This window comes from Podarcis filfolensis (assembly GCF_964270895.1).
Source record: "Podarcis filfolensis genome assembly, chromosome: 17".
Lineage (NCBI taxonomy): Eukaryota > Metazoa > Chordata > Lepidosauria > Squamata > Lacertidae > Podarcis > Podarcis filfolensis.
Window position 1 is genome coordinate 33,418,876 of NC_139621.1, and position 22,952 is coordinate 33,441,827.

At 45.5% G+C, this 22,952-nt stretch overlaps 1 protein-coding gene across 2 annotated transcripts in view; it reads left to right on the forward strand.

Moving 5' to 3' along the window:
* The window catches only part of RBPMS (RNA binding protein, mRNA processing factor), a 77,636-nt gene that overhangs the window by 41,303 nt on the left and 13,381 nt on the right, over positions 1–22,952 (forward strand). Inside the window, exons 5-6 of one of the 2 annotated variants that reach the window (XM_083594021.1) lie at positions 6,769–6,922; positions 12,650–12,780. In XM_083594021.1, coding sequence (XP_083450147.1) covers positions 6,769–6,922; positions 12,650–12,780 — 285 coding nt within the window. The remainder of the gene's footprint in view (positions 1–6,768; positions 6,923–12,649; positions 12,781–22,952) is intronic. The other variant, XM_083594022.1, reaches the window with a different exon arrangement.

Sequence of the window (22,952 nt, forward strand, 5' to 3'; positions counted from 1 at the left end):
AAAACATGCTGATTCCCGGACCGTCCGCGGGCCGGATTTAGAAGGTGATTGGGCCGGATCCGGCCCCCGGGCCTTAGTTTGCCTACCCATGGACTAGGAGGATGGGATGCCAATGCTAGTATAAATAAATACATTCAGTAGAAGATGGGGGATGTCTTTGCTACGTGACTGACTTCAGACCCATTGATTTTAGTAAATCTTATACATGACTAAGCTTTCTGCGGCTCAGGGTCACCGAGTGAGAAGCGCAAATGGCTTTAGGTTTGTGAAACTGCTCCGAGTTATTCTTTTAAATGTTCCTGCGTAGGCTACCTTGTAGGAATTTTGCCTGATAATGGAGTTGAAACAATGCAGCTCATTGATCTTGTCAACATCAGGTTATGGATGAACGCAGACAGATATCTAAAATGTAGCTGCCCTGTGCTTGGGGGGACGGGGACCCATCCATGCCGGATGTGTCAGATGTGAAGATAATCTCTTGGTGTCGTTGCTGTCAAGTGATGACAACTCATATGTGAGTTCTCTCTACACATTGGCAATCCTTAAGTTGTACCCAGTACTCAGGAAAGCAGTATTATAAAGAAGTGTGTCTCCAAGCATATGAGGAATGAGTTTCCCTCAAAACTGATCACCCCCAACAACACCTTGTTACAGGGGAGAAGCATTCCTGAAGAGTAGAATGCCTTTGCTCCGACACTGATTTTTGTTCGTTTTAAAGTACAGTGGTACCTCAGGTTACATATGCTTCAGGTTACATACGCTTCAGGTTACAGACTCCGCTAACCCAGAAATAGTGCTTCAGGTTAAGAACTTTGCTTCAGGATGAGAACAGAAATTGTGCTCCGGTGGCGCGGCGGCAGCAGGAGGCCCCATTAGCTGACGTGGTGCTTCAGGTTAAGAACAGTTTCAGGTTAAGAATGGACCTCCAGAACGAATTAAGTACTTAACCCGAGGTACCACTGTACTGTTTCTTTGTCTTGTGTGGGGTGGGAGGGGAGTTAGCTGCCGGGAAATATAGTTATTTTCTGTGTGTATAGAGTTAACCTCATTATTGATGACCCTCAAGAGCAAAAATATATTGAGTGCAGGGAACAATTTTTCAGACTAGGATAAAAAGCATGCAGCAAGTACTCTGGTTCCCTAGTCTGTTTTCCTGTCTTCATTTTTTATGTACAATGTCTTCTTGGCTCTGCTAATCTCCGGGGATAAGAGTGAAGCAGAGCAGGATACAGACTGCCTTATATGGTGCTGATACTAAAGATGTTTTAGGAATGTGACTTGCTCTAAAGCCTATGGCCCCAGTTTTTGCTGCCAAACAAATTAGGTCATTTAAACTTCTGAGGTTTTAAAAGGACGTTGGAACTTTAATTTGGAACAAGAAACTGATGTTTTTTTGTTGAATGGCTCAGACTCCCAGGGAGTCTAGGTTTGTAATTTTTTGTCAGGCTTCTTGACTCGTACTTGCTGGTTTCTGGGTGCAATGTTTTTTCCCCTGGTTTAAAGTGAACAGGGAAACTTTTAAGGCAGGGGTCAGCAAACTTTTTCAGCAGGGGGCCGGTCCACTGTCCCTTGGACCTTGTGGGGGGCTGGACTGTATTTTGAAAAAAAAATATGAACGAATTCCTGTGCCCCACAAATAACCCAGAGATGCATTTTAAATAAAAGGACACATTCTACTCATGTAAAAACACACTGGTTCCCAGACTGTCTGCGGGCCGGATTTAGAAGGTGATTGGGCCAGATCCAGCCCCCGGACCTTAATTTGCCCATCCATGTTTTAAGGCCTGCTAAAAAACAGATACCGTATTTTTCGCTCTATAAGACGCACCAGACCACAAGACGCACCTAGTTTTTGGAGAAGGAAAACAAGAAAAAAAATATTCTGAATCTCAGAAGCCAGAACAGCAAGAGGGATCGCTGCGCAGTGAAAGCAGCAAGCCCTCTTGCTGTTCTGGCCTCTGGGATAGCTGCGCAGCCTGCATTCTCTCCATAAGACGCACACACATTTCCCCTTACTTTTTAGGAGGGAAAAAGTGAGTCTTATAGAGCAAAAAATACGGTACGTACTTCAGTTTGCATTAAAATAATACTGGTCCTAGAATACAACACATGTGAGCCTCACAGCTTCACTGGGCATGAACAATGCATCTTGAGGTAAGGTGAAGTTGTACTGTGAAAAGTTAATGTTCCATCATAGTTGGCTCAGGCATATTTTCCATGACGGAAGGGTTGCCACATTCAGCCAAATCAAGAAGCAACCACACTTTCCCTTGGACTGTACCATTTCACACTGTTATGTATGAATGTTTCCTTGTGGTGAGCTCTCTAGAAAATCAGCACATCTCTCTGGGCTAAGAGCCACTGGATTGAGAGGTGAGGCATTGACGCCCACTTCTCCAGCCTGGTTTGGGATCTGTTGCCCCTGGACTCCTCCCTCCCAGATCTCCATTGGTGACCATTCCATGCGTTAATGTATGTAATTTGATTGTACTTGTTGCCATCTTCTTTCTGTGGCATCTGCCACCTTGAACCTTTTCAGAAGCAGGACCCAGGGTCCTTCTTAAACAGAGCACAGTAGGACCACCTTTTAATCCCAAACTGCCACATGGGACACATTTCAAGCCCACGTTTCTGTTGTAAACGTCTGGAACTCTGTCTGTAGGACAGGAATTCTGTCTGTGGGGAGGCAGTTCCAGGGGGAATGTGGTGAGCCTTCACTCATTCGCAATTTCTGCCCTCCTGATGTTGCTTTTCAATACTTTTAAAGGCTGAAGCTGATGTTAGACTGTATTGTAGAATTAATTAGCTAGTGCCCTGGGTGAAGTCTCCAGCGGGGCGCCATTGAGAAGAAGTAGAGTTTGAATTTGATATTCCGCTTTATCACTACCTGAAGGAGTCTCAAAGCGGCTAACAATCTCCTTTCCCTTCCTCATCCACAACAAACACTCTGTGAGGTGAGTGGGGCTGAGAGACTTCAGAGAAGTGTGACTAGCCCAAGGTCACCCAGCAGCTGCAGGTGGAGGAGCAGAGACGCGAACCCGGTCCCCCAGATTACGAGACTTCAGCTCTTAACCACTACACCACACTGGCTCCCAGTGTGAGGCTCCCGGCTGATGTGTGTTTGTACTCAAATGCACATGAGTGTGTGTGCGCCAAACTGGGTTTTTGACCCAGGTGAAATAAAGCCTAGTTTTGCCCCTTGCTGAGTGCCAAGAGAGAGTTGAGCAATATGTTGCTAGATGTTGCCTCATTATAGCTAATTAGAGGGTACCAACAGGGTAGTCTTTTTAATGGGTGATGGGTTATTGGGTTTTAGACCCAACATGAAATCTCATCTAGCAGTACACATGCAAGGAGGAGCTTTGTCCTTGGACTTAACACATCCCATGGTCCTCATATGCATTGTCTGCTAGTAGGCAGCCATAATCTCAGAATTGAGTCACTGTTTGTCCATACAGCCCCAGCATTGCATACTCCAGTCTGGAAGCATCTATCTGTGGTAGAGGTCTTGGAGATGCCCAGGAATGAACCTGCAAACTTGGCATGCAAAGCACTGCTTTACCATGGAGATATGGCCCCTCTCTATGTTGCCCTTCTTGGCACAATACTTTGGAAGCATCTCTTGCTGGGGCAGTCAGCTCTGCAAATCTATTATTGTAGGGCTAGTTCTCTTTCAAGTGGGTAAACCTGTATCTGACCTCTATGCCTGTACGTGGGGAAATCACATGATTGAATTCTGTACGCTATAAAAAAAATGCCTTTGGTGGGAGTTGGGTTTGGGGTTGTATTTTAAATCATACTAAGCCTCTGCCTCACTGTTGTAGTTATGATTTATTCATCAGGGACCCTTCACTATCTATTGCTACAATGGGCAGATAGGGTTCAGAGGTTTCCAGAATCTAGGGTACAGATACATGGGATTTCCATACTGAGCTTTGGTGGCTGAACTGTTCCTGCCTTTTTTCCTCCATTCAGCGTAATGGAACACCAAAGCTTACAGCTGCTTGTTTTTTTTCCTTCACAACCTTAATGGACTCTTTATTTTTGTCTGTAGCTTATTTCAAGAATTTGCAAGCCCAGCTAACATAATTGTGTGTGCCTTTAATTAAAAATGAGAGTGAAGATGTCAAGCTTTATTTATTGCCTCATCCCACAAGTTTTCTCTCAATATTTAATTTCCCAGAGTCCGTCTCCTTAAAGATTCACATTTTCATAGGCCTTGTTTATCTTCTCCCACTTCTCTTGTTGTTAATTGAATTCATGACATCAGTCTTATCCACCCACACCAAGTTGCAGCGTTCTGTTGGCAATGTTGTAGTGATGCATAGAAAAATTAGGTTCAAGCAGTAGTGTCCTGTTTCTAGGACCAACAAAAATAAAATTTGGAAAGTATAGGGTGTGTCATTTCCTTCTGAGTCTTATGTTTGGGGCAGACATAAAGAGAGCAGCTTGCAGCTCTGATTCTATCCTGGACAGCACACCATATGGAGGTGCACTTACAGTATTTTTCGCTCTATAAGACGTACCAGACCACAAGACGCACCTAGTTTTTGGAGATGGGAAACAAGAATTTTTTTTTCCTGAATCTCAGAAACCAGAACAGCAAGAGGGATCGCTGCGCAGTGAAAGCAGCAATCCCTCTTGTTGTTCTGGCTTCTGAGATAGCTGCGCAGCTGCATTCGCTTCATAAGACGCACACACATTTCCCCTTACTTTTTAGGAGGGAAAAAGTGAGTCCTATAGAGCAAAAAATACGGTATTTTTTTTGGTCAGTGCACTAAACAAACAATTAGTTCACCTCCAGTTTTAATAAACATTCAGAACTTAAGAGTTTAATTGGACTTGCCATGGAATGTTCACATGAGTCTCCATGCATGTGTGCATATGCAGATGTGTTTTCCATATGGGAAATTTAAGGAGTGGCATCTTAGAACTCAAAAGTGCATTGCTGAAAGAGGTTTAACACTTATGTCAATTTCCTTGAACCTAGTTTTGTGAGGTGGACTGCAAATTCCAGGTTACTTAATGGGAGGAAGCCTTAACAGTTAAAGCCATGATTGAAGTTTGGCTAGGATTATAAGCACCTGAGCTGTGAGCCAAGAACTCCCTGGTTCAAATCATACCGATTATGAACTCTTGTTTTTGATACCTGCAGTGCAGGTAACTCCCCATTTACACAGAGGTTGCGTTCCGAGGCCCTGTGCATGTTGGTGGGACATGCATAAGCATGCCCTGTTCTGCCCTGCACCCTTCCAGAGCAAAAAATGGTGCATGCATCCGTGGATATGTGTGCCTTTAACACGCCAAATGGGGAGTTGCCTGTATAGGATAGCAGTGCTTATAGGATATTGGACAGACTTATGAAATTATTATTGAATTATTGTTGTCATCCCCCGCTCAGAGTGGCTGGGGAAACTCAGCCTGATCAATGGGGTATAAATATTATCGTTATCATTATCCTGTTGAAACCTACTTCCTCAAAAGTCTAGAAGTGTCTTTCCCCAATATTTTATTGAAAGGCTCCAAAGGAAAATATTGCACATCTTCATTATGGATCTCTATATATTTTCCTGATGGGTAACTTCCTCAAAAGTCTAGAAGTGTCTTTCCCCAATATTTTATTGAAAGGCTCCAAAGGAAAATATTGCACATCTTCATTATGGATCTCTATATATTTTCCTGATGGGTAACATAAATGATTGTCTCTCTGCATTTGTATACCCTTTTAGACGGGGAGAAAAGTTGGTCTTGATCTCTGATAGGCTAACACGTCTTAATGGATTTGTAATGGATTTGTTTCCTAGACCATCTACGCCCGTAAATTTCTCGTGAATCAGTTTGTCACAATCCTCCTTGGAATTGTGGCGGGTTAAACTGAAGAAATGCTACTTCTTAACCGAATCATTTTCGCTGGTGAAGTTTCTCTTACGGAGCCTTTTGAATGCATCATCCCACCCCATTCTGTCGTATGCCTATTTAAGGCAGTGGCTTTGGGTTTGCATTTCTCAGGAGGATGTTATGCAGACTTGGCACCATGTTTGAGGGTGCCCTGGGCAAAGTGCCCTGGTACACACACACCCCAGTAAAACTTATCAGGTGGTGGGCCAGGAACATTTTGTTCTTTTTTTATATAAAAAGCTTCTTTTACTAGGGCAGACTGTGAAGTGACGTGCTGGCTGAAGCTGTCCACCGTTTCCACTTTCCCGGAATACTTCTGGGTCCTGCTATGTCATGCCTGGTGCTGATCTCAGACCTGATGCCATGCTGCTCTTTCTGGATTTATTTGCTTTGTATGATGCTGCTTCTATTGTATTCTCATGCCGTATGCAGTCTTGTCTGTTATTTTTCAAAAAATTTGCGTATAATATTTTATTCAAACATTTTCACAATAACCTTCAAATCAAATACCGTATTTTTCCATGTATAAGACTAGGTTTCCCCCCTAAAAAATAATGTCCAAAATTTTGGGGCGTCTTATACACGGGGGCCATCTCCCCCCCATTTTCTTAAATCGGACTCCCCCAAAATAGGGGGCGTCTTATACATGGGGGCGTCTTATAGATGGAAAAATACGGCAATTGCATTGTTTCATAAGCTGACTTTCTTCCCTCCACTCTACATTGTTTTTACTCACACCTTTTCCGCCGCATTATGTCTTTTATCTATTACAAAAGGTTTCTCTATTGCAGTTAAGTCTTGTACTTTCAGTGCAGCCGTGATATCGCTGCAGGAAGAGCTAACTCTTGTTCTTTCTCTTTTCGCAAAAAGGGAATCCGCTTTGACCCAGAAATTCCCCAGACGCTCCGGCTAGAGTTCGCCAAGGCCAACACGAAGATGGCCAAGAGCAAATTAGTGGGGACACCAAATCCAAGCACTCCTGCCACCCCAAACACTTTACCTCAGTTCATTACCAGGGAGCCATGTAAGTATGTGAGTGTGTGTCTCTGTGCTTCACCATAAAAGTGCAAGCAGTGGCATGTGCCTTAGATAGGAATGCTCGACTTGTCTGCAAATTCCTATATGACCTGTCCTGATCTCCCACCTCCTGGACTGATGTGTGGATTGGAGCATAGTAGTTCTTTGGATTTTGCAGTTTTCACCTGTGGCAAAACAGGAAGTACCTGTGCTGCCCACCTCTGGTATTGGAATCAACTTTGAGTGAGATCTTGCCCAAAATTGGTGCCAATTCTGGCAGCAGGGCAGGCAGGGTACCCTTGGGAACTTCCGCCACCCGAGGCTGTGGCCTCACCCTGCCTAATGGCTGTGCTGGCCCTGCACTTCTCTGAATTTTTGGCAAGTTTATCTACAATATTTAGAAAGCATTTTTTAGGGTGCTGTGGCAACAGTCTCTGTCTTAGAACATTGCACCAAGCAGCTATAAAGTGGAAATGGGGGAAATTTCAAGCAAAGCAAAAGGAGTGTGCAGGTGTGTGAGTTTTGAGCCCCTTTTCCCCAAAGAATGCTCCCCCTCCCCTTCTCCCAAGTTGCTTTCCCCTAAATCAGGACTCCATAGGGATATCTGGAAGGTGGAACGTATTTGAACTTCCAAAACAGTTTTGATAAAAGTGCCTTGCCATGGACTCCTGAAGACATCTGGCAGTCATGGAATAAGAGAGCAGGTCCACATAAGGCAAAGTCACTGATAATAGGAAGCAGAGGGCAGAATTTTATGTACAGTTGTTTTAGTGGGGGGCGGGAATAAGCAGTGAGATCCCCCCCCCAAGCATGTGAACTGGCACTATTTAACTTGTTCATGAACGATCTGGAGTCGGGGCAGCAGTGAAGTTGGCAGATGGACATTAAATTATTAAACATCTGGCAAAGCCTGAGTGTGGCTTAAAATTAGGCGAATGGGTAACCAAATGGCAAATGAGAATTTAGTGAAAGTAGTAAGTGGTGCATATTGCAAAAAAACAAAATACAAAGCAACTTTTCTGTCTGAAACCTATTATTTCTACTTTTCCACTTCAACCGGCAGCAGAGTTGCACTCAGTGCAGGCCTGTGTCATTCCCGTTTTCCACAAAATGGCCCCAGGAGAATGGAATACTGTTGTTCCCATTGAGCCATTTTGCGTCAAAAGGTTTGGGCTATTCTGCTGTTTCTCCTTATTTACACATGAGTCATTTCCTGAATATCTTGGGAGCACTCCATCTATTCAGAAACATCTGAGGTGGCCCTGATTTGCTGCTGCTCTGATAGGTAGGGGTTGCCAAATTTGCTATTAGATAAACTCACGGTGTGTATCACGTGTGTCATCCCATTTGTGCCTCGGCTTGCTCTTTGCTGGAATACGACTGTCACGACTACGTGACAGACCTGATGTCCTCAATTTCGAGAGCGCAAGGAAAAACTGCCTGAGAGAGAAAAGCAACATAAATGTGTAACATAATTTTGTATTTTATTTTCTCTATACGTTTGCTAGAATCATGAACAAGTAGTTTGAATAAGCATAGGAAATGGAACACATTTGGGATTTCCAATTTTGGAAAAGACTGGTCCAGTTCATATGTCACATTAAACTGTAGTTTACAGCAAACCATGGTTTAATGTGAACGAGCATTTTGTGAACAACCCAAAGCAAACTGGTTACTGCTTGTGGTATGTTTCAAGGAAGTAAACTATGAGCCCAGGCTTGGACAACATGTCTTCCAGATGGGCTTGTTTTGTGCACTGTGTGGAGCATACACTGGGAAGCTGCTTGGTTACAGGGGTCAGCAGACTTTTTCAGCAGGGGGCCGGTCCACTGTCCCTCAGACCTTGTGGGGGGCCGGACTATATTTTGAAAAAATAATAATGAACTAATTCCTATGCCCCACAAATAACCCAGAGCTGCATTTTAAATAAAATGACACATTCTACTCACATGAAAACACGCTGATTCCCGAACTGCCGGCGGGCCAGATTTAGAAGGCGATTGGGCCAGATCCGGCTCTGGGCCTTAGTTTGCCTACCCATGCATTACACCTTGGTTTGTTTTAGGCTATGGTTTGATGTGATATGCAGATCACTCCTGTATACAGTGGTACCTTGGGTTACATACGCTTCAGGTTACAGACTCCGCTAACCCAGAAATAGTACCTCGGGTTAAGAACTTTGCTTCAGGATGAGAACAGAAATCACGCGGCAGCAGCGGGAGGCCCCATTAGCTAAAGTGGTGCTTCAGGTTAAGAACAGTTTCAGGTTAAGAACGGACCTCAGGAACGAATTAAGTACTTAACCCGAGGTACCACTGTATCTCAAAGACTGAGCAAATGGTCATAACTGTAACACTTTGGCTCATGTTGTGTATGCTTGGAGGCTTGTTCATTTTTGGCTCCAGTATTGTTCCTGGTTCAACAGAGGTTTGCAGTACATTTTAATACTTGAAGAACCTGCAAAAATCAGTCTTACTGGAGACAGTGGTAGGATGAAGAAAACAACAAAAACACACGTGTAGACACCACTACCAATAACGATTGTCTTCAACTCTCTTTGAAATAGTTGTCAGTCTCCCAGAGTATTCATGTAGTGTGACATTATTACACCGGATATGTCATATTTCTCATAAAGGGGTGATTTTGTAGCCGAGCCAATGCGACTTTTTGTTGTTTTGCCTGGCTCGACCCTTTGTTTCCCATTATACATTTCACATGTTGGGAAATGGGCCCTGGGACGCACAGCGATGATAGCATTCCATCGGAACACGTGACACTTCATAGTCCCTGACCCCAAGGAGTTTGCAACCGAAACGTCAACAGAGAGAAGAGAACAGGGAGAGGACGAAATGCCAGAGGCGCAAAGGGAGCTGAAGGGTATGTGTGGCTGCAAGTGCCCTTCCTGCAAGTTCCAGCAGAGCAGCTTCCGAAAAGAGGGGCCCAGGTTACATGGCAGCGTCCCTTAGTCTTGCATTCTTGCTAAACTCCTCCTGGCTCACATATTTCGGGGAAGGTTCGGGAGCTCTTGCGTGTATTTATAGGCTTGTTGCTCTCTGCTCGAGAATGACCACAAAGCTTAGGAATGAATGGCGGAAGGGAACGTTGTTAGCATTAGCCCTTGCCAACTTTTCACTGTTTATCTTGCTTTTAAAACCAACAGGACAAACACTTAATCTCTGCTGTAATTAAAGTGCATCCCTCTCAGCTCCCACTGGGGCTTTGCTTGGATGTTCTCTGCCATGGTGTCTTGCGGGTGGAAGAAGAGGATTTCTTTAAATCTGAGGGTAGTGTGGATGGCTCAAGACTCCTTCAGTGAGATTCCAACCTTCCCTGATGCTTTGCCCACCTCCTCTCATACCTGGAAGGAAGCTCAGGGGCACTTGGGCAAAGCAAATCGTGATAGGAGGAGAAGTAACAGGTTGATAGTTGCCAACCCTACCCTTGGGTAGTCAAAACAGCTGGGGAGGGGAGCAGTCCTAGCAGAGGATCACATCCTCTTCTTCTGTCCCTGAGTGGGAGTGAGGGGACAATAAGCCACCCACTTCTCCCTGACTGTTGTGGCACCAGCAGTTGGTTTTAGGGGGCTTTGTTTGGTAGTGGGAGGGGGGCAAAAAAAGAGAGGTTGAGTTGATGCTGGGCTTGTAACTAAGACCAGTTCCACTGTATTGGAAGAAATGGATCAAGCCTCTTCTAACCTCAGAAATTATTATTATTATTATTTATTAAATTTCTATGCCACCCATAATAACATGCACATACCCCAGGCCATGGGGGACGCAGGTGGCGCTGTGGGTTAAACCACAGAGCCTAGGACTTGCTGATCAGAACGTCGGCGGTTCGAATCCCGCGACGGGGTGAGCTCCCGTTGCTCGGTCCCTGCTCCTGCCAACCTAGCAGTTCGAAAGCACAGCAAAGTGCAAGTAGATAAATAGGTACCGCTCTGGTGGGAAGGTAAACAGCGTTTCTGTGCGCTGCTCTGGTTCGCCAGAAGCGGCTTAGTCATGCTGGCCACATGACCTGGAAGCTGTACGCCGGCTCCCTCGGCTAATAAAACGAGATGAGCGCTGCAACCCCAGACTCGGTCATGACTGGACCTAATGGTCAGGGGTCCCTTTACCTTTTTACCCCAGGCCATAGATTGTTTAATTAGACAAAGGCCCGGGAGAAGAGAAATGTATTTGCCTGGTGCCTAAAGGTGTATAATGATGGCACCAGGTGAGCCTCCCTGGGGAGAGCATTCCACAAACGGGGAGCCACTGCAGAAAAGGCCCTACCTCGTGTTGCCGCCCTCCAAACCTCTCATGGAGGAGGCACACATAAATCATTCTGAAATGAAGCCGATGAAGGTTGAGATGCATCTTTCCTCACTATCCACTAGATTAAGTAAAGTGGTAGCTTGTTCACAAGCTCTCAGAGAAGACAGGGAGCTGCACTCATGCAGCCCAACATGGCATGTGGATTCTGCTGTTATGGAAATGTTTGGTTCTTGGATGTTTCATGTACAGAATGGTGAAGTCTAAGCTGGCAACGGGGAAAGAGGTATTTGGCGCCCGGTGGTTGGCTCAGTGGATATTTCCGCTCTGGTATGGTGGTGCTTATGAAAAATTCAAGTTCGGTGCAAGGCATTGTTAGGGGAAAGACTGAAAATAAAAAACTGCCTGTATGATAATTGCTATTTTAGTAGGATTGCATTTGAAGTGTGTACTTTTCAGGTGACCTATCCCAAAAGGTGATCTGGAAAAGGCACAGGAAACTGCAACCCAAACAGTCAATGGATAATTGCACCTTTCTTTTTGCAAAGCAAGGATGGAGCTGAAATTATGAGTAGTTATCCTGGCTGCCCTAGATTCGTCTAAACTCTTCAGGGACGGGTGACTAGTGGAGATAGGGGGAAGCACTGGATAGGAGGCCTTCATGAGTGGGGGCAAAGGAAAGAGAAGGAGTGTGCTGGTATTGTAACTTAAATAAGGTACCTGAACCACTGATATGTTGTTGTACTGCTGTGAAACAATAGAAGAAAACCTTCATTATCATGTAGACTCTTGATTTTGTTCTGTGCAGAATGGCATTCTGTGTTCCCCCTCTCCCTCCCATTCTTAAGATGACTGGATTGTTTTTAATTGGGGAGACAAATGTAGTGGGGTAGCTGAGACTAACCTCTGAGTTAGGAAGGCCTTAGTTCAAATCTTGACTATGATTGGCAGGCCAAGAACAACCTTGGCTTCACATTGTGGTTTGAAGCAAGCTATGGTCCCTGGTTTAGATGTAACAGGCTACTGTGGTTTGCTGCCTGTTCTCACACCAGGGGAAGAGCGAAGCGGGAGCCACCAGGGCATCCATGGTAAACAGTTAACTATGGCTTACTATGATGTGTATCTAGATCAGGATGCAAAGTGCTACAGCCATAAGAGTTCATTCGCCCAGAATCTGTATTCTTTCATCAGAATACTTTTCCGCCTCTTAACAACAGCTGTAGACTGCCTTGCATTTCTTTCTCCAGCCGACAAAACACCCACAATCGTTTCGGACAATAACCCTTTTCCTTAACGTAAGTTGCAAACTTTGGCGCCCTAACTCAGAGCAGGATTTTTGTACCTGCTCTTCTGTTTCCATTTCCTAAGGAGAAGGCAGAGGGAGTTGGAGGGACCTCCTTGAGCTCTGCTTGTGTTTGCCGTTTTGTTTCCTGCATTTGCTGTTTTTATAACCATGAACTCTCCTTATTCTTCTCTTGCAGATGAGCTCACAGTGCCTGCACTTTACCCCAGTAGCCCTGAAGTGTGGGCGCCGTACCCTCTCTACCCAGCGGAGTTAACACCTGCTCTAGCCCCGCCTGCTTTCACCTACCCTGCTTCACTGCATGCCCAGGTAATTTATACCAATCAGTCACACCTTCACCCACGTTATACCACCTGATCCTCTCCAGTGCACCCCGAACGACTAACACCTGTCTGGCTAACAGGCACCCCAGAGAGATATTAATGGTCACATCTCGATCAAGCTGACGCATTCTCCTTGGGACTACTGGGGGACGGACTTAGGGAAAATTGACAGCACCCCACTGCCTGATAGAACCGTGAACACCTTTCTCTCCTCGAGTAATTTCACTTCCGTTCACACGAGGCAGCGAGAAATACCTGCCGGGTCTTTGCACACATATATACCCCCTTGTATATATGGACTCTGCTTCCCAGGCTTGCCTTCGCCACAGTTTTGCTTCAAAGTTCCAAGGCTAAATTGTCTTTACAACAGATAAGGGGAAGGTGTGCAAGAGCGTGTTTATGTACATGTGTGTTTCTAAAGCCAGAGAGAAGGGAGGTAGATGGAACAAAAGTCTGCCAGGGGACATGCCCTTTGCCTCTTAAGTCACATGGGGGAATTTGCATTGTGAGCAGTCACCGTATTTTTCGCTCTATAAGACGCACCAGACCACAAGACACACCTAGTTTTTGGAGGAGGAAAACAAGAAAAAAATATTCTGAATCTCAGAAGCCAGAACAGCAAGAGGGATCGCTGCGCAGTGAAAGCAGCAATCCCTCTTGCTGTTCTGGCTTCTGGGATAGCTGTGCAGCCTGCATTCACTCCATAAGACGCACACATATTTCTCCTTACTTTTTAGGAGGGAAAAAGTGAGTCTTATAGAGCAAAAAATACAGTATTTCGTACACGTTCTGAACTGTAGCAAAACGAAGTTACTGATCGAAAACTTAATTGCGATGTGCATATGACCACTTGTAATCCAGTTGCCTGAATTGTTCTCCGTTCCCAGCGAGTCAGAGAAAATCCTGAATTGTTGCTTGGACATGATTTTGGGCTACAGAAGAGCTAATGAACCAGCACTTAACCCAGATAATACAAGATGCTGACAATAGGCCTGTTGAGCTGGGAAGGAGCGTTCAGGCTGTTTTTCGGTGAGGGTCACACTCCGGCAGGAAAAGCAGGTTTATAGCTTATTCCCTTTGATGCTGCTTTTGTTACTTGATACTCAGAGGTCATTGGCAGCAAGGAGTGCCTTTTTCCCAGCTCCATGTTGGCTAGCTGTTCTGTTTTCTAGTGGCTAAAGAAATAAGTCATGGGGCGTTTTTGCAGGCTTGGATATTGCAGTGTGCTCTATGGGGGCAACCTTTTGATAAATGTCTGAAAGTTACAGCTGCAGAAAATAGGCTCTTGTCCAGGAATGGAGATTATTACACCCATTAAAGAGCTGCATTGGTTCTCAGTATCTGGCCCATTTCAGAGTGCCGGTACTGACCTTCTAATGCCTTAAAGAGCCTGGATTTTCAGAGGTTTGCACAGCCTGCATATCTCAAGACATGATGGGGAAACATACAGATGTGCAAGTGAGATACTGCTTTGTGAACCTAGTTAGTGGAGGCGTGGGCGATGGCAGTGAGATTTAGAGTCTGCCTTGGGAGGCCTGCGCGGCTGACGCGGCTCTTTCCCAGCTTTTAGGAAACATGTTAAGGTCTTCCTGTTTGGGTGGCCCTTTTTGGTTCTCTGGAGTTGGAGGAAGAAGTTGCTTTTGTTTCTCTGAAGTTCTGCTTGGTTGGTTTCAGGCTCTGTTGTTGCTATGGGGTGTTCTGTGTTCACTGAAGTGATGATTTCATTGCCACTTCAAGAGGCTGACAGGGCTGATTAAGCAGAGTATACATTTTTAAATATATCTCTGTGCCAAGAGCTTTGAATTTTATTGCATGGTTTCACCCAGTCAGAAATCTAGGAAGGAAAACCCCCTTGCCTCTTGGCAAGCTAGTCTTTGTAACATTCTTTTGAGGGATCTTATGTACACTTTGTTAAATTCCCACCTGGTGAATGGCTTTCCAGCTATTGTGGGGCAGCTCATAACCCCCCCCTCCCCTTTTTGGCAAATGCTGAAATAAACATGTCAATAAGTAAACTGAAAATTCTGAAGAAGTGTGCATGCACACGAAAGCTTATACCCAGAACAAACTTAGTTGGTCTCTAAGGTGCTACAGGACAATTTTTTAATTTATTTTGACTGCGTCAGACCAGCACGGCTACCTACCTGACTGTGGGATAATGTAACACATAATGCATTAACAAGAGGATCAGACATATTTTGGAGCCGGTATATGGGTCAATTGAACATTTGTTGGTAAGGAGATCCATTTTCCTGTCTGTAACTCAGTACCACCTTGGTTCTTGAACGGAATCTAAAAACATTCGAAAACCAAGGCGTGGCTTCTGATTGGCTGCAGGAGCTTCCTGCACTCAATCGGAAGCTGCAGAGGCAACGTCGAACATTCAGGTTCCAAAGAACGTTCACAAACCGGAACACTCCCTTCCAGGTTTGCGGCATTTGGGAGCCAAAACGTTCGAGTCGCAAGGCGGTCGACAACCAAGGTACAACTGTAGTTTTAAATTCTAGTAGGAGGATGTTAGGGCAGTTTAGTGAGGACTGAACACAACATAACCACTAGGTTAGGTTGGGGGGCGGGCAGGGAGCAGGTTTTCACATAGAGATGAAATACGGTTCTAAAACAGAGAACTTTAGGAAACCTCAAGTAATTATCTCATCCTCCAAGTCCAGGCTAGGTGTTGTGTTTCTTCCAGCCTCAGGAATTATGATCAAGTCCTAGTGTTTACAGCTGGATGAGAGCTCTTATCTTCTTGAGTGCCTGGATTCATGGACCTTGGTAAATTCTGTGGCTACATGGACCATAGTTAAGATAGCCTGACCTCATTCTGTATGGTGAAGCATGATAATATCATCTGATGCTTCTTTAATCCAGGCCATATCTCTTCTTAAAGTCCATCACTGGTAATCAGCCTGAATGCACCCAGTGCTGTATAGCATTGTTGAAACTTAAGTGGCCTGACTTGGGAGGCCAGCGCAAGCTGCTCAGCGCTCTTGTAAAGAAGTATGCAGTGTGCATTATTAAAAGACAGGAATAAAGGTTTGGCCAGGCTAGCTTATGCCATGATTGATTGACTGATGTTGCAATGTGCATAATTTCTGGCCTTACCTGTAAAGATTACAAGGAGATAATACAACTTTAAATCTTTAGAATGGAATGCCTTCTGGCAGTTTTTTTGTCTCCCATGAATGTTGTCTGTGGCTAAACCAGTTCATCCTACACGAGTGCAAAAGGGCAGGTCCCTACCCAGATAGTTTACAATCTGTAATTTGTCATGAGGAAACCACAAGAGGAAGGGGGAAAGTGGAGACAGGAGTTAACAAGGGGAAGAATGTGTCTTATTCCAATGGCGAAGCCTTGGGCTTAGTTGCAGTGGCATGTGAGGACCAGGGGTTTTCTGAAGCTTTCTCTGGAACAGTAGTCCTGAACTAGAGCATTTAGGCAAGGGCTTAGCTTTGAAGGCACGTGAAGCTATTGCTAACCAGTTGTGTGTGTGTGTGGTTAAAAAAGAATCTTACAGCAGAAGTCAAACTTATTTGAAGTTAGGCACCATCATTCTGCTTTGCTTGTTTCTCCTAGAACAGGGGTGGTCAACTCCCAACAGACTGTGATCTACTCACAGAATTAGAAACTGACAGTAATCTACCCCCTTTTGGGGGGTTCAGGTCAAAGTTGTTGAGCCTTTTTTACCAGTGGATCGCGATCGACCTGTTGGACATCCCTGTCATAGAACACTACATTTTCTTACCTTAATTGAAAATCTTGTGGAAAACAAGATGCTTGAAAATGTCCCTTTCCTAAAATTTCCCCACTCTGAAGCCTGAGTCTCTCTTCTTGGTTAAAAGTAGCAAGCACCCTTTTTATTTTTTGAGAGGCACTTTCGTTGCTGGAGAGGCAACCACCTAGGAGGCCATTAGGGTTCCCTGAGTGGTTCTCTGAGTGGTACAGTCTGTAGCTAAACCAGTTCATCCTACAAGAGTGCAAAAGAGCAGGTCCCTAACCTGCAATATACACACCAAGAAGCAGATATCTTATTCTTTTCTGGCACATTAGATAGGTCAGGTTCTCGTGTCAGCTGCCTGGGCTGGAAGTCACAGGGCAAGTCTCGCCACCCTCATTTTCAGGGATGGCCCCAGCTTTGCGGAGGCGGGGATGGTGTGTATTCTCCTCTGCAATTTTCCAGCCGGGTTGTGCTAACGTAATACACAAAACTGAACATGAAGACGGGAGTATGATGGCATTCTGGAGGAAATGAAACCTTTGCCCAAGCCACAGCCTTCCTCCTGTTAAAAGGGAATAAAAGTTACAGCCTGAAAACTTGGGGAAAGAATAAATGAGAACGCAACCAGAGCTTGAGGAAAACAGTTTCTGACATGGAGGGAAAGGGGAAATAAGCTTCAAATGGAACACTATCTTTTATTCACGACCTGCAGTGGGGCGGACTGCGAGCGCACGACTGAAAATAACCCCCCCAAGCTCCACACCTCTCTGGCAAAGTGGGAGGCAAGAATGCCAAGTAATGTATGTTCTGTCACAAGGACTTTTTCTGCTCGCTGAACCTTGCTGCCTGGGACTCCTAATGGCCCCTGAGAGCCGGCGCACTCTAGTTAAAAATTAACAAACAAAGGGAGGGAAAAGTAATTAAATATGGATGGCGGTAATCGCTGAGGAGCATGTCTGGCCCGAACTGCTGCACGCTTGAGCGCTCCCGTGCAGCTCGCCACATCCTGCAAGTTTAGAAGAACCCTGCGGTGAGCTTCCCGGGAAGATTTGCCCATTAAATCTTCGGGGAGGGGCAGCTGCACTAGGAGGGTATGGGCGAGAGCGCAAGACTTTCAGGCGGACACAATGGGAGACCTGTGGCACAAGCTGAGGAGTGATGGAACGGCGGCCAGGGAGGAATTTAAAAGGGCAGGTCCTTCTTGGCATCATCTTTCCTCAAAACAAAAGGCTTTCCGTAAGGTGTTGCAGATCCCTTGCATTGCATTGCTGCAGAGTCAACATGCATTGCAAAGCTGGGTGTGTGAGTGTTTATTGTGGATCGCCTTGCTGCAAACTTCTTGTCTTTATCAGGTTTGGTTTGTTCTTCCTCCTCCTGGAAGTATTCCATTACTGAAGGATTTGTCTCTTCTCAAGCCCACCACTTTCCAATCTCTCTTTTTACTCTTTCCCTTCTGCCTTCTCCACTCCACACTTAATTTTTTTACATGCGTGAACTTCCTCTACCCCACGCCATCCCCAAATGCACAACTGTTGAGCTGCTCTAGGCAGCAAAACAAACTAATCCGTAACTTGCACTTTCTAAGAGCTCTGAACATTCAGGGGACAAGCAGTTTGTAATGCTTCTGATTTCCACACGCCAGGCCATATTAGGGTACTTTGAACTGTGATCTCCCTCCACCACAGGCCCACACTGACGACAAAGATTCTAGCTGTGTGGTTTCCTGCCTGTGCTGAGAATGGGAGCTTGGGATTGCTTGGGAAGAGAACACTTCTGACTTCCTGGGTAGACAGCAGTTTTAGCACCTAATGCACTTTCCCCAACACTTGGGATTTTTGCAGGTAGCTGCGTGTCATTTACATTTTACCTTTACCCTGTAGCAATGGTGAGGCTAAGCATCACAGCTGTCAGTCTTTCACCCAAGGTGGGCTGTTAATGCATCAAGTACAAGATGTATTGACAGCCTGTGCTGCCTTAGTGCTCAGACCTGGCCTGGATATGAAATTGAATCCACAGTGAAGTCCAAATCAGAAAGATGTAATCATGTCATTTGCATGTTGCTGGTAGATCTAAATGTACGTATTGTGGAGTTGCTGAGATTTCTTCATAGACGTAAAACTGGAATAGTACTATCCAAATTACTGTACATTGCACACTGGATATGTTCCTGCTTTGTTTTCTTTCTGTCTTTAGCCCTACCGATGTGGGTGGCACTGTGGGTTAAACCACAGAGCCTAGGACTTGCCGATCAGAAGGTCGGCGCTTCAAATCCCCGCGACGGGGTGAGCTCCCGTTGCTCGGTCCCTGCTCCTGCCAACCTAGCAGTTCGAAAGCACGTCAAAGTGCAAGTAGATAAATAGGTACCACTCCAGCGGGAAGGTAAACGGCGTTTCTGTGTGCTGCTCTGGTTCGCCAGACGCGGCTCAGTCATGCTGGCCACATGACCCGGAAGCTGTATGCCGGCTCCCTCAGCCAATAAAGCGAGATGAGCGCTGCAACCCCAGAGTCGGCCATGACTGGACCTAATGGTCAGGGGTCCCTTTACCTTTACCTCATTTCCCATGTTGTCATTTCAGTTGCTGTTTCATACATTGTCATCACATGTGGATATTTGCTGTTCTGTCCAAAATGACTACCTGAGCGTCATGCAATTCATAAATTGTAGTCTTGGAAGGGACCCCAAGGATCATCAAAGAGCAATTGGGCTGCGATAGATGGCTTGTAGGTGTTAGATTGGGCAGGCCATGTGCTGTTGTTAGTCCAAGTGCCAGAAAGGTATTTTGTGCTGGCCTCCTGGCACTGCAGGCCACTACATCTTAATCTGCTTTAGCACTTTGAAAGCACATCTGGCGTAAGATGGAAGCAACAAACTCAAAGAAGAGGTGCTTTCTATTGAGAAATTTGGGCACAGCAATGGCTGTGTTGGTTGTGCCGATCCTTCCAGTATGCCTGGATTAGCAGTGGTTGGTATCCTGAATGTTGCAGGCACTGGCAGCCCACGACCAGGGCACCAGGTAACCCCCAAAACCCATGTGGTCCTCTGCTGTAGAATCTGTTGACAAACCAAGTGATGCCACAGCTAGTTATTACTGTGATGAGTGGTGGGATATGAACAAGAATAGTCCACTACAAACTAGGCTGTACCATCGATGGGTGGGTGGAATCGAGAGGGGAGTAAGGGCAAGCTTGCACAGCGCTATGTGGGTCTTTCTTGCAAGACAGGCCTTTTGTGCCATAATAGTTGAGCAAATCTATAGGCAACTCTCCATTTGTGCAGGGATTACATTTGAGATCATCCCATGCATTGGCGGACTGTGCCCACCCACCCCTTTCTGCCCCATTTTTGGGCCGCTTCCAGGTCCACAGTGATGACCATGCGTCAATCAGATGCATGTAAAAAGGTTGCTGCCTGTTTCCTTGTTGTCTGGGCAGCCCAGGACCTCCATACACTCTAGTACGTTTCCGAGCACAGTTCAAAGTGTTGGTGTTGACCTTTAAAGCCCTAAACGGCCTCGGCCCAGAATACCTGAAGGAGCGTCTCCACTCCCATCGTTCTGCCCGGAGACTGAGGTCCAGCGCCGAGGGCCTTCTGGCGGTTCCCTCATTGCGAGAAGCAAAGCTACAGGGAACCAGGCAGAGGGCCTTCTCGGTAGTGGCACCCGCCCCGTGGAACGCCCTCCCATCAGATGTCAAAGAGATAAAGACATTCAGAAGACATCTTAAGGCAGCCCTGTTCAGGGAAGTTTTTAATGTGTGACATCTTAGTGTATTTTTGGTCGTTGTGGAAGCTGCCCAGAGTGGCTGGGGAAACCCAGCCAGATGGGCGGGGTACAAATAATAAATTATTATTATTATTATTATTATTATTATTATTATTATTATTATTATTATTACTACCCAGGCTTGTGCCCTGGGGAGGTTACTTTGGGACGGCTAGCACAACAAAAGCAGTGTGGAAGGCAGCAATTACAGGTTCCTGGTCTTTGCATCCACAGCAGGCTTTCGGATTCTCCAGCCGTTTAACTTCCTTCCTGGAGGCGCCCCCCGTTACCTTCCATTACAGAAGGATGCAAACAGCTAACTTTGAGAGGTGGATGTCAGAAAACCAAAATAAAATTCAAAATGGCCTTGATAGAATGGTAAACTGCCATTTTGTGTGGGGGGGGAGTTCAATCCTTAAGGTTTTAAATGACAATTTTAGGTTATATTTTAGTGATCAAGATTTAATATATTTTTTTGACTGCTGCTATATCTGTAGCGTCTCTATTATACCCAATTGCAATTCAACTTATTCCTGTTGTGTTTTATGATTTTCCTGATATTCTGAGTAAGCCGGAACTGGTCTGTGACCGTAATAATAAAATTCATTCAATCCTCCTCAGTTTGCACATGTAAGAGGTTTCCCCAAGTACCCAAATGCTGCAAGAAGCAGTATTGAACTCCCTACAAATCAACCAGTGTGTGAGGAGTTGAATCCTGCTTGGTTGCTGTTTGCCATTATCCCACTCCTGTGGGCCATCACTGACAGATGCATGGTACCACTCACACACCAGACCCATCCCTTGATGTCATTATGATGTCAGATGATTGACTGGTGAGTGGTTCTGCCCTCTTGTCAAAATTTGCCCAAGGGGAAAGGGAGGGAGAGATAAAGCCGAAAGCTTCCCTACCCCTGTGATGAGAGGTAATAGTTCAGTTTGATTGTGCGCTAGTCAAATCTTATCTGGACTGCTGCATCCAGTTCTGGGCACCAAACTTGGAGACAAACTGGAATTATTTCAAAGGGGGCAGTGAAGATGGCTGCTGGGAAAGCAACCCTGTGCAGAAAGATTGAAGGAGAGAAGCCTTGAGGAGAGATGTCAGAGCACTCTTCAAAATACTTGAATGGCTCTTACATACAGAAGAAAGACTCATTCAAGACTAGATTTAATGTTGCTTAACTTACAAGGGATGGGGCGCAGGTGGCGCTGTGGGTTAAACCACAGAGCCTAGGACTTGCCGATCAGAAGGTCGGCGGTTTGAATCCCCACGACGCGGTGAGCTCCCATTGCTCAGTCCCTGCTCCTGCCAACCTAGCAGTTCGAAAGCACGTCAAAGTGCAAGTAGATAAATAGGTACCGCTCCAGCGGGAAGGTAAACGGCGTTTCCGTGCGCTGCTCTGGTTCGCCAGAAGCGGCTTAGCCATGCTGGCCACATGACTGAGAAGCTTTACGCCGGCTCCCTTGGCCAGAAAAGCGAGATGAGTGCCGCAACCCCACAGTCGGTCACAACTGGACCTAATGTTCAGGGGTCCTCTTTACCTTTACCTAACTTACAAGGGTGTAAATTTGGCTTGAATATTAGGAGAAACCTGCTGATGGTAAGAGCAGCTAAAAATCGAAACTTCTTAGAAGTCAGGGGGCAGGGCTCTTCCTTGCTTGAGGTTTTAAAACAAGCTGGATGGTCATTGGCTGGGGATACTTCCCCCCAGGTGTACTTCAGGGTTGGATTCAAATGGTGCCGTTTAAGGAAAAGTGAGCATTCAAATTCACACTTGTTCCATATCTTCTGTCTCCTTTCTTCCCCACTCTCCCTGCCTCTCAAGTACTGGGTTTGTAATATTGTTAATCAGGCAGATTAATCTATTTTTAAAACTTTTGATCAAGTAACAAGGCTCCCTGATTACCTAGGCAAACGTAAGTGTATTTAATTTTTTCAAAAAGCCACACACCATTTTAGGAAAGTTGTTCACCGTTTTCTTGAACACACGAGGAGATGCCTCTTTGATTACCGTATTTTTCGCTTTATAAGACGCACCAGACCATAAGACGCACCTAGTTTTTGGAGGAGGAAAACAATAAAAAAAATATTCTGAATCTCAGAAGCCAGAACAAGAAGAGGGATCGCTGCACAGTGAAAGCAGCAATCCCTCTTGCTGTTCTGGCTTCTGGGATAGCTGTGCTGCCTGCATTCGCTCCATAAGACGCACACACATTTCCCCTTACTTTTTAGGAGGGAAAAAGTGAGTCTTATCGAGCAAAAAATATGGTAATTAAGGATGATGCTTGCTGCTTCATCTAAAAGCATGCATTGCCCCTCCAAACTATTTTTATCCTTTTGCTCATGTGGGCACATTTAATTCTCATTGGATTCCTTTAAGTTGGTGACAAGCCCTGACAGATGTACAGATCGTACAGTATTGACTGGCCCAACAGACCTAGAGACAGGAAACTCTGTAAGTAAAGGCCTCTTCATAATGTTTTTTTCTTCCTCCCTTTGCATTTCTTCAGTGAAACTGAGTTGGAAAAGGGTCAGCTGGTGGTTCAGGACACTGTAGCAGTTTCTGCCAGGACTGCTTTGCACGCCGCACCATTAAGCATAGCCTTTAAGACTTCTGAAGCATGAACAAGACAAGAAAATGTTTTGAAAAGACTTGTGTGTCACGCAGGACTGGCTCGCTT